The following is a 13,011-nucleotide window of genomic DNA, read 5'->3' on the forward strand; positions in this document are numbered from 1 at the left end:
AATTGATATATATTATATACATGCTATTTAAAATACTTATAAACGATAATATATTTATTATATGTTTACTTTGTTTTTGTGTAAGACTATATGGGGTGCAAAACAAATTTTCTATTGTTAACCAAATGTACTAATGGACATGTGTAATAAGATTGTAACAAATTAAGACAAAGTTAACCAACCTTCGATTATTAATTAGTTTGTGAGAGTAGTCACATGGTCTTACGCTTTAAAAAACCGTACCAATAAACATAAAAAACTGCATCAAAGTTTAGACATGGTTTAAAACCGAAACCGCACCGATACAAACCGAAACCACATTTAAAAACCGTAAAACCGAACCGTTGCAAAACCGCACCCAACGGTTTTAAGAATGCAAAAAACCGCACCATACGGTTTGTGGTTCGGTTTGGCTTTAAAACCGCACCATGCTCACCCCTAAGTTTGGTGATGCTTGATTTCACCCTTTTGGAATGAGATTGTAAAAAATCTAAGAGAAGAAGATTATATTATTAATTTGTGAGTTTTTGACTTCTATTACGTGACTCTTATTAGGTGAAATATTACAATTTTTCCATCATAATAGCATTCAATGGCATTCAATATGCAACTAAAAATAGCATGATTTCTTCAATCATATTAGCATTCAATGGCACAAACACAAAAAAAACTTTTATTCTACTGTGACAAACAAAAAAGGACCACTAAAAGCCTAAAAAACTGCAGTGGCATAAAAAGTGTCATTATAAGGTTTTAGTCGGAACGTTTCTAATGACACTTATTATGTGTGCCGCGGATTCTTTGGAATGCCTTTAGTGGCATTTTTTGAGGTTTTTAGTGGCACATTTTGTGTGCCACTAAATGACATATTTTTTTTAGCGGTATATATTAATAAACATTGTGCACAAGAACCAGTTTATTACCACCAAAATAAGTGTAATATGATCAATTATGTTGTGCAATAGACTTTATTTTTTGGGGAGCGAGATAAATATGCATAATTAGTTAAAAAGATCGAGCCCATTATTGGAAAAATCTTGATCATGAACGTTTGGAAGATCCACTCTTTATGACAATATAACACCAAAACAAAAAGTACCTTTATTTTAATTAGAAAACATAAAAACGAACTAAAAGAAAAACGCATTAAATCGAAAAGCTGTAGATGAGAGCAAAGGTCATGTGAGTCAGAAGTGTAAGTCTGTTTCAGGGGGTTGGTATGAAAGTACCTTAGTGGCCATCCTCCATTATGCCAAACTTCCTTTGAGAAAAAGCTCTGAAGTACAATAGCTTATCTAATGAAAAGAAATAGATTAAGATTTGACGATGATTGCAATAAATCAAAACATGAATTATATATTACTAAATCACTATCATTTAGTTATTATCAGTGGTAGATCAAAACTAATATTTAAGAATGACATCTACCTTAACATTCAGGGCGCCTTCTCCATACAATTATCATATTTGAGTAGATTCTTGTCAATGTAAGGTAGTGGCATTCGGCTTCTGTTTAGGATGTATTCTCCGGTTGTTACCTGAAATCCTGTGAGATCTCCACCAATAATGTGATTCCATGACTTGTAATAAGACAACGCATCTTCTCCATCTGTGTCTCCATCATCATACACAAAACTAACCCCACACTCCTTTGTAACTTCATTAGCAAAAAGTAATGGGTTCCACGTCACAGCAATAGTAACTTTGTCACCACATTCCATCTCATTTATCCCAAACATCCAATGGCTTAACAATGTTAAAGACTTTACACCGACATTAAATAATCTGTCAATGTAATGTTCATATATCCAGGTGCGGTTCTGTGTTATATTACTAGTTATGATAACCGGAACACCAAGGAACTCATCCTCTATAGATCCACATGTCAGCACACAACAGAAATTCAATCCTTTGAGGTTGTTAGGAGATGATGGGATGGTAAATGATATTGATGGGCCCATGCTTTTCTCCGTAATCCAATTCGGCATCTCTTCACCTCCATAGATTGTGCTGAATATTCCAAATTCATAAAACATCTGCCAAATACAACCACCTTCATTAATCACCACAATAATTATATATGCATAGATATTCACAGAGACGTATAGTTGACTAGAGCAAACCTGGATTTCAGATTCCTCTCTTCTACCGTCAAAATAAGTTCCTAAGCGCCTTCCAATAAGAAAGTCTAGCTTCGTCCAACCCAGTGCACGTAATACCGTTTCCTCAACACCTTCCATTGATTGTATTTTGACTAAGCCATTAATTTCAAATGAAGAAGATGCTAACAAATTCCGGTTTATTACAAGCTCGAAATGGGACATTTCAGGATCAAATACAACTTTTCGTAGCATAGGCTTATTCGAATCATTATAGAGTTGCATAAATCTTAGTGTATGTGGAGGATGCTCGACCGACATCAACATATTACAGTTTACCATACTGAGTATCTCAATCATAGGAAGGCTTCTCACACAACTCGGCAGCGAAACAATAGGATTGTAGTCTAAATATAACTCCTTTAGCATGACTAGGCAACTAAAGTCCACGGGAAAGGATTCAGTCGACAAATTGTTATCGGCAAGTGACAACCTTACTAAAGATCTTGGTAAAGGAATCGTAAAGAACTTCAAATCACTTGGTATAGCCTCAAGAACCACAGAGGAAGATGTCTTTGTGTTTGTGCCAATGCTACTCTTGAGTTGTATCATTGAATTTGTATCTCTAATCTTGATTTGAGATTCACCGAGACTACATCCCTTTAGCAACAATGTTTTAACCTTCTTCAATAAGCCTATGCTTCTTAGAAGCTTTTCAAGCTTGTTGCAGTAGCTCATGTCAATGAGGACAAGTTCAACGCATTGATCAATTGACTCACAAACCTCAAGCAAACCAATGCAACCTCTAAGTATTAACCTCTCAAGTTTAGGGAAGTGGCTAAAGCCACCAAGAGTATGGAGTTGTTCACAGAAACTTAAATTAAGAATCTTCAACGATCCGAGCAACCTTTTTTCTTTTGAGCATGATCCAATCAATTGCTGAAATTGAGATAAGTTAGAATAGTAGTGAATATTATCAACTCACATATAAAAGTAATAAATGGATATAATTTACCTTTAGCCTCTTATGAAGTCGTTGTGGATAACTGTAACAAATTCCAAATGATTCTATATTACTATATGACATGTCAAGAGCAACCAGATTTTCCATTGGCAAGTCTGAAGGTATAGACTTCAAAGGGAACCCATGCATACACAACCATCTTAATTCTTTTGGAAAATTCTTGTATGAGCCGGTTATTTGCACATAATTGAGTTGTAGAAGCATTAGCCTATCCATCTTACTCAATACATTTGTTTTCAAAGCAGATGATCCATTTAAGGTCTCTTTCTCATGCATTCTCATGTCAAGGGCAAGGCCTAGAACATTTTCTATACCCTAATAAGAAAGGGGATGCAAGAATATTTTTAAATGTAATAGAAATGTATTTAGAAATATAAAATGGTTTAATATATATATATATATATATATATATATATATATATATATATATATATATATATATGGCCTCTAACCTTTTTTTCTTTCAGCATTTTGAGTGACTCCTCATGACACCATAATCGACTTTGTTCCCATGGATTGTCAAGTGCTTCTTTACGTGCTAGGAATCTTCCCATCTCTTGAACCAATTGATGCATAATTAATTCGATATTCATCAATTCATTATTCCATCTCAAACTAAGGAGGCATTTGTCAATAAGATTCGTGAACCCAGATCTTGTGTCTATATCACATGCCTCTAATATTGTTTTAGTAACATCTCTATCCATTCCAACAAAAAAACAAGCAATATGCTTAAACAAGTCTTTATCATTTTTGAACAACAAAGAGTCAAAGCTCATTCTCAAGACATTACTTATAGGGGGGCCGTTTTCTTTCTTTAGCCCTTTTATGTACCCCTTCCAGTAAATTAGATCTCGATTATGTAGACACTTCCCCAAAACTTCAAGAGCCATTGGATGTCCTTCACAATACTTCACTAGCTCTTTTGACATCTCTTCATAACCCTCCTTGGGATCGTTGCACATGAATGCATGAAAACACAAAAGTTTTTGTGAATCGATCTCAGATAAGCCTTTAAGCTTGTACATTGCATGTTTGGGTTTTATGTTCGTTTTGAATAGTGCACAACTCTTTGTCAACCATGAGTCTTTTGTTGTTATCAGTATTTTGGTTCCTGCATGAAAACCTTCACTTCGAAGTAAGCTATCAAGTTGGGTTAGTGTACTAATATCATCTAGAACTAAAAACATTTTTTTTTTTGCTAGTACATTTGCTATCATTGATGTGTATAAAGAATTATCATGAACTTCAACTGAAATTGGTTTTGAAATGTCATCATAGAGTTGCTTCTGTACATCAAACATTCCATTTGATTTTTCGTCACATCTCCTAGTGATATCTTCAATGAATCCGCTTGTGGCAAATTCATGAGAATGTAGCACATAGACATATTTGGCTAAAGACGTCTTCCCGATCCCACCAAAACCGAATAGAGTAAGTATATTTGTTGTATGTAAAGAGGCATCTTTCAACCATGAGGTGACAAATTTAACAGAATTTTCCATCCCAATAAGGTGTGGAAGTGGCATCCTTGAGGATATGTGTAATCTACGAAAGATTTCATTAACAATTTCGTCAATAAGCTCCACCTCTAGCCTGAAATTTGATTTTAGTAAGAACCAAAAAATACAATCCAGAAAAACTAACATGGCATACTGGAGATTTAGTTTTTAGAAAAATCTAAATCAAGGTTATATCATAATTCATATTATCATGTTCTTTAATTAAGTTTTCCGACCATAAACATTATCATATATTCACTTCTACCCATATAAGCATCTAATATGCAAAGTGATAATTATTATCTATAATAAGACCAGAGCTATCAATGTAATACAAGATTCCAAATATCATTTTGTTTGTACAAAACCATCAAAACCAAATATCCATGTGGTATTGCGTGAATCAGATGTCACTGAATGGTTATAGCTAGCCTTTGCTATTTACAATAACATTTATATATCATAATAACATATTATATGATTAGTTTATAACCCGTGAGAACCACAATTATAAAACTAATTTAACTTTGATATTAAAAAATCAAAACTATTAATCAATTATTTTAATCAATTGGGTGTTCAAATGCGGATATCCGAAAATTCGGATATCCGAAAAATTCGGATACTAGATATTGATATCCGTATCCGTATCCGAAATTTCGGATATCCGAATTTTCGGATACAGATTCGGATAGGTGTACGGATATCTGGAAATTTTATCTTGCTATTATTTCTCAACCAATAAACCAACTATAAATAAACCTTTTAGCATAAAGTAGACTAATTGTATGAACTTAAACAGTATATAAACTCAAAAATACTATACACATAAAATGTTAATGTTTTTCTTCATCATTAATGCATAGTATCCAAAGATCCATTTATCACTACAAAGCTTCCAATCGTTTCCAAACAGTTTTGGTTAATTTTCAAACATTTCCTACCTTTCACTAAATAAACTTCATGTAGTCAATGAAAAACCACTTTTAAAATGCTTACAAATAAATTGAATATATAACAAAGCTACGATTTGTGAATTAAAACTTACTTTTAAAATATGTATAGTGAACTGAAAATGATAAGAGGTAGTAATGGATTCAGTATGAATTTTTCGGATATCCGAAATTTTCGGATAATATCGGATCGGATTTTTAAATTTTCGGATCAGATATCGGATATCGGATTTTTTTGAACAGCCCTAACTAGGTGTAACGTCCATGTATTACATGAGTTCGTTTATGATGAAAATTAAATATAAAATTCTAAACATTTGAAAAGTTTAAATTTATAAGAAAAATAAGAAAAATATTCAATTATTAAAATTAAAGTATTTTTTTCTTTTAATTTTAAATAAATAATTTAGATAGATAAATAAAGAAACTAATGTAGTTTTAATTTAGAAATTTAGAAATTAGAAGGAAAGTCAATTAATGAAGTTGATATGCATTTATTATTATATTTATTATAATTATTATATTTAAATATTATATAGAATATTTTAGAATAGAAAAAACCATAAAATGATATGTGGAAAAAAAATTATTTAAAATAACCATAAAATGACATGCAGCAAAATAAATGAGAATGTGACATATGACAAAAAAATATTTTTATTTATTAGAGTAGATTTGAAGGTAGTAAGTAGAATGATATAAAAACTAGTAAAATTAAAACCATCTTAAATGTGGTTTACGAATTAAAACACAAAACTGCAAAAATGGTCCCTGTGGTTTCTCATTTTATGTGGTTACGGTCCAAACGTTTGAAAAGTTGCAGATATGGTCATTCTCAACAAGTTTTGTTGTGGTTTTGGTCCCTCATCTGTTAGTTGGCTGTTAACTTCCTTAAAATGACAATTTTACCCCAGGGACCATTTTCTCAGTTTTGTCTTTTACCATACTATAAGGACCATTTTTGCATACATTCTTTTTTATTTTATTGAATTATTATATATTAATAGCTATTATTTTTAATATATAATATTATATATTAATAAATATTCTTTTATTGGATTATTAATTTATTTTAGTTGATTTCGTTTATTTTTTTTTTGTTGGAGTAATTCTTTTTTATTGAATTATTATATATGAATACATGTAGTTTTTGATAAATAATATTTATGTCATAATAAATATTATATTATTAGATTATTAATTTATTTTAGTTAATTTTTGTAATTCCTTTTCTTAATTATTTTTCATTGGATTATTACTTTTAATTTATTATTTTATTCATATATTAATATTGTTTTTTTTATTATTAGTTTATTTTAGTTAATTCTATTTTTAAATTTTTTTTTGTCGAGGTAATTCTTTTTTATTGAATTATTATAAATCAGTACATATAGTTTTTAATATATAATATTTATATCATAATAAATATTATATTATGGGATTATTATATATAACAAAACAATATTTTTTTTGAATTATTAATTTCTTTTAGTTGATTCTTTTTATAATTTCTTTTTTGTTTGAGCAATTATTTTTTATTAGAATATTATATATCAATAAATATTAATTTTAATATATAATATTTATATTATAATAAATAATACATTATTGGATTATTAACTTTTGTAATTTCTTTTTTGTTTTTACGAATTATTAAATTATTGAATTATTACTTTTAAATTTATTATTTTTTAAAATAATAAATATTATCGTATTGGATTTTTATTTTATTTTTAATGTATACTATTAATTGTTTTTAATTTTATTAGCACTACAAAGTTGCCGAAATACATAAAAGTATCACTTATCATCCTTAAAAATTGGCAGGTTCACCTCCAAACACCTACATCGGAGGTTCAATAGATACCCTATCCTATTCCACCCATCAAACGCTGGTAGCCACCTGCGACAACCACTTCATAATCCACTGGAATCCTTCATATCCCACATATTGCACAACAAACCCCTATAACAATTATAAGTGGTGGTGGTGACCGAATGATGGTGGTGATATTTTCCCTATGGTTTCTCATTATAAGCTACATGAAATGAAAGTGTTTGGAAGTGGTCCTAACGATTTCGATGATGAGAGACGACGATTTGGCGTATCCCACGATTTTTTGGTGGAACTAATAAAATTAACAAGAAGTATTATTATAAATTAAAAATAAATTAATAATCCAACAAAATAATATTTAGTATATGAAGAAAATAATAAATTAAATGTAATAATCCAATAAAAATAGTTTAAAAAAAGAAATTACAAAATTAACTGCAAGAAAATAATAAACCAATAATCTAATATTTATTATGATATAAATATTATATACTAAAAACTATATGTACTGATTTATAATAATTCAATAAAAAAATTACTTCGACAAAAAAAAATTAAAATAGAATTAACTAAAATAAATTAATAATCCAAATAAAACGATATTTAGTATATGAATAAAATAATAAATTAAAAGTAATAATCCAATAAAAATAATTAAAAAAAAGGAATTACAAAAATTAACTAAAAAATTAATAATCCAATAATATAATATTTATTATGATATAAATATTATTTATTAAAAACTATATGTATTGATGTATAATAATTCAATAAAAAATAATTATTCCAACAAAAAAAATAAACGAAATCAACTAAAATAAATTAGTAATCCAATAAAAGAATATTTATTAATATATAATATTATATATTAAAAATAATATCTATTAATAAATAATACTTCAATAAAATAAAAAAGAATGTATGCAAAAATGGTCCTTATAGTATGGTAAAAGACAAAACTGCAAAAATGGTCCCTAGGGGTAAAATTGTCATTTTAAGGAAGTTAACAGCCAACTAGCAGACGAGGGACCAAAACCACAACAAAACTTGTTGAAAATGACAAAATCTGCAACTTTTCAAACGTTTGGACCGTAACCACATAAAATAAGAAACCACAGGGACCATTTTTGCAGTTTTGTCGAATTAAAAGCATATAAACATCATTAAATGGATTATCTAAATGAATTTATTTATAACAAAATACTAAATGCACAGCAAGTTGAATGGTCAGCCTACATATATCTATACTAACAAATAAAATTCATTTTGTCACATTTTGTTCTCTCATTCAATTAACCATATTTCATTTTGTCATAATTTTGAAATATTTATTTTACATTTGTCATTTACTTTATTTTTTAATTTTTCAATATATCATTAATTTAGTTTTCATAAATTAAACATATCACAATGACTATTAATTTGAAATTTGAAATTTCAATTTTCTTTTCAAATAAATTTACAGTTTAAACTTTCGTATTCAACATTTTGTTATAATTAACCTATTTAGTACATGGGTCTAACAGCTAAGCACATAATTTTATTTTATATTTATTTTTTTGCATGTTTTTTTATATTTTTTTCTGATAATTTTCATTTATTTCAAATTCCAAATTCCAAAAACTTATTGTTTAATCATTCGTATTTAACATTTTGTTTTAATCAACAACTATGGCATACATGTCTCACAAATAGTGAATTAATTTATGAAATCACATAATTGCAAAACATAGATTCAGCAACTAGAATTTACTTAAGACATCCAAATTTAAATACATAAAAAATATGCCTATTTATGAAGAAATGTATTGAAATTCATAAGGAAAAAAGATGATATTGACTTTTCATGTGCTAATTAATTAATATTAAAGGTGTATGGAAATATGGGTAACAAAGTGGTTACCTGCCATTTGCAACCATCCCTTTCAAATCTACAACTTCCGAAAGCGCTTTATTCCATAGGTCTATCTTTTGAGCCCATTTACTTCTTTTATCTGCATTTGTCTCTGCCTCCATCATCCGTCTATGCTTAGTCATGGCATCTCCAAAACTACTTTCTTTCTTCATGACATCGGTGGGTGCAACATGATAAAAGATGGGGATTACAACAAGGTTGGATGTCCTTCGTTGCTCAAGGATTAGCACCAACTCATCAAGGCACCACCTTGAAGTGGCATAATGCTTGGACAACACAATAACATAAGCCCTAGATGCTTTAATTGCACTCTCCAATTCTGGTTTAAGATCTTCCCCTGTTTCAACCTCTTCATCATCCAAGAAGGTAGTGATATTGGCATGCACGAGGGCATTATAAAGGTGATTTGTGAAACTATGACGAGTGTCAAGACCTCTAAAACTTAAAAACACGTCATATCTATGACATTGAATTGATGAAGAAGATGAAGATCCTTCTGAAAGATCAGAGAGAACAACCATGATGAGTTATGGGTAGAGGACCGTTCGCCCTCCCCACGATTTTGTGTATTTAATTCTTGTTTCTCCTTATATGTGGGTGTATCCAAATAAGTTCAAAACTCTTACTCCAGATATCATCAATTATCAATTGATTTCACCGTTTATCTCTTGTGTCTCTCAAAAAGTAAGTATTGTGTTGTTATGTTTTTAAACCCACGCTTTCCTCACCTCTGCCTCAATCTCAGGATCCAATACATAATGTCTCTACTGAAAATCCAAATTATTATTAGCTTCAGAACTTAAGTATAATCAACAATTTAAACCTCAATAATGATACCTTATATTCTACAAAATAAAAAAATTGAAGTGCTTAAAAAGCAATACATATGCACCTCCAAACTTTTCCATGTGAATTTTAAGTGTAGCGTTTAAAGAACAATCTTTTGAAATTTGAATTGATCTATCCAAATAATATGAATTTGAAACTAACAAGTCACACTGCATATTAACTTTTAATTACAAAGTCTATGGTACATGAATCTTCATAGGTAAATGCACTTGATACACAAATATATATACATATTACTATCAATTGTCAGTAGCATCTTCTTTTTGAAAAAGATGTGTCGACTTTTCTTTGAACCCCCCCCCCCCCCTCCCCCCCCCCCCCCCCCCCCCCGGGAACAGGAGTTCAAGTTAACCTAACCTGAGTTTTAACTACAACCTCATATGAAAAGACTATCAACGGTATGCCCAAGCACGCAAATGAGAAACTGGCCAAAAGTTATCGTATTCAAAAGTAGATATTATCCGAGTTTCCTCTTCTGGTGCAACTATATATGAGCATGTCAATGAAGGGTTGATTATGTGACAAACGTGACTTAAGTGAAAAAGTGATAAGGGGAACATCACCAGTCAATTTACCATTATTCAGTCGAAAATTTAAGCTTGTTCATTATCAGTGTTAGGCTTACAGTTCAGGATCACAAAGAATCATACGTAGAGAATCGTGTTTGTGAATTAGAAGATATAAAGGAATTAAAAGAAGTACATGTTGGACTCTGTAGTACACTGACTGAAATACAAACTGAAAAAAAGTGACTGAGATAATCGAAATTTCAATCCCCTGCTAATGAACAAACAAATGATTATGATGTGATATACGATTAATAAGATAAAATTGCCTACAATACCTTATAAGAATGCCTTCATAGTTCCCTGCCTATAGAGCTACAGGGGGACCTGAAGCGGCGAGAATAGCTAATAAACCAACAGCGACGCGACAAAGAAGGATGACGAGAAAAAAACTACAGAAGGAAAGACGGGAATTTGCCGAGTATACGGTGAGTCAACGAGGAAGAAAGGGAGAGGCGAGAGAGGAAAGACAGAACGTTGGGTTGTGGAGAGGGCATCACGTTATGTTTATTTTTATTATTCTAATAACCAATTGCTAATCAATATTTCAATATATTACACTATATATCAATTTGCAACGTGGGTGAAAGTTTCTATTGACCGTTTGCAACCTCTTCATTTTTATAAATAGCATATTTTATCTTCTATTTTTTAAATATTTTATAAAATTATATTTTTCATCCTTCTATTTTTTTTAATGTCACTTTAACGCCTTCCATTTTAAACTTTTAGTCAAGCTTCTCTAGGTTTCGACATACATTTTTTTATTATTATTTTTAGCGTTTTTGTTTTTATTTTTATGTACCTTTCCTATGTATCACATATAATATGATTTTTTTTTATTTGAACTTTCGTCCGTTAACTTACAAAAATAATCTTATTTATTTATTTTTATGTATATGTTGCAATGTCGGTATAAATTCAAATTTACTTACATTCGACGTAGATTTTATGTACATTTTCGTACTTATTGTTATGTAAGTTTCCTATATATGAGTTCAGTCCCATATAATCCGTTTTCATTTAACGGTATAAATTGAAGTTAATTAGTAGTAGTGGCACCAACCTTCTATATTTATCTAGGAACAAACATAATACAATTGTTAAAATTCAACTTACAAAAGAGATTATTCTCACTATTGGGACAATTTACTAGTTAATATTATTATGAGTAAGTTGTTGGGATAATTATACAAATTTCAATTTATCATGTAAAACTTTAAAAATATCTTCTTTTGTTATTAGTCCATTTTTTGTTAAATGTGTAAAAAACTATGATCTTGGAAAATCTCGACACCAAAATAGGTGGAGACATAATATATTTATAAAACAATAATTTACACATTGGGTACAAGAGAAAAGGATAATTGCATAATACACACTTAAATATTGCAAATGCTTATTTATCACTAATACCCCCCCCCCCCCCCCCTCAAGCGAAAAGGTGGTGGTCCTAGACGAAGATGGGAACAAAAGAACTCAAGTTGAGGTCGAGGAAGACTCTTGATAAAGCTATCTGCCATCTGAAGGTTGGTTGGACCAAATTTTCTATAGAGTTTGCCTGAGGCAACGAACTCACGAATAAAATGATAATCTAAATCAGTATGCTTAGCCCGATTATGTGAGACCGGATTTTGGCTAAGAAAGAAAGCATTTATGTTGTCACGTAATAAAGTTGGATGATCCGGAGGTAATGCATGGAACTCGCGAAGTAGATGACTTATCTGAACGATCTCGACTGCCTTGTTTGCCATAGCTCTATATTCTGATTCATAACTTGAACGAGAAACGGCAGATTGTTTCTTTGCACTCCATGAGACAAGATTTCCACCTAGAAGATTGAGTAGCCATACGTGGAGCGTCTAGTCTCAACACATCGAGCTCAATCGACATCAGAATAGCCAATGATGGAGGATGTCTTTGATTTAGTGAAGTAAAGACTAAATGAAAGAGAACCCTTCACATATCGGAGAATACGTTTGACCCCTTGAAAGTGAGAGACTGTTGTAGCTTGTAAAAACTTACTAACTTGATTCACGGAATAGGAGATGTCTGGTCTAGTGATCGTCAAATATTGAAAGGACCCCATAAGAGACCAGTAAAGTGTAGGATCTTTGAAAGGAACACTAGCGTAGTGAACGACTCGTGAGGAGCCAAGGATGTGTGAATCAGTTTTGCATCTAGAAGATCAACGCGGTCAAGTATATCACGAGCATATTGAGACACACATAAGAATAGGCCATCATTGGTGTAGGCCACCTCTAGT

General features: G+C 30.6%; 1 protein-coding gene across 1 annotated transcript; it reads right to left on the reverse strand.

Moving 5' to 3' along the window:
• Window positions 1-967: 967 nt before the first annotated feature.
• Window positions 968-11,260, reverse strand: LOC145100410 (disease resistance protein RUN1-like). Its single transcript, XM_079037697.1, has 7 exons — window positions 11,024-11,260; window positions 9,319-10,097; window positions 3,576-4,719; window positions 3,115-3,438; window positions 2,124-3,038; window positions 1,429-2,036; window positions 968-1,295 (listed from the first exon to the last, which is right to left on the reverse strand). Exons 2-6 carry the CDS (start codon window positions 9,849-9,851, stop codon window positions 1,437-1,439), a joined length of 3,516 nt encoding a protein of 1,171 aa, XP_078893823.1. The 5' UTR covers window positions 9,852-10,097; window positions 11,024-11,260; the 3' UTR covers window positions 968-1,295; window positions 1,429-1,436.
• Window positions 11,261-13,011: the final 1,751 nt, after the last annotated feature.

Source organism: Lactuca serriola, chromosome 1 (genome assembly GCF_051521515.1).
Source record: "Lactuca serriola cultivar US96UC23 chromosome 1, Lser_US96UC23_V15, whole genome shotgun sequence".
In the NCBI taxonomy this organism is placed as follows: Eukaryota; Viridiplantae; Streptophyta; class Magnoliopsida; order Asterales; family Asteraceae; genus Lactuca; species Lactuca serriola.

Bases quoted from the DNA above. Each gene is read 5' to 3' on its own strand.
- LOC145100410 (XM_079037697.1), bottom strand. From the start codon at position 9,851: ATGGTTGTTCTCTCTGATCTTTCAGAAGGATCTTCATCTTCTTCATCA. The intron at 3,039-3,114 runs GTAAATTATATC...TCTCAATTTCAG, and splicing joins GACTTCATAAGAGGCTAAAG to CAATTGATTGGATCATGCTC. The intron at 2,037-2,123 runs GTTTGCTCTAGT...TGTATTTGGCAG, and splicing joins GAGAGGAATCTGAAATCCAG to ATGTTTTATGAATTTGGAAT.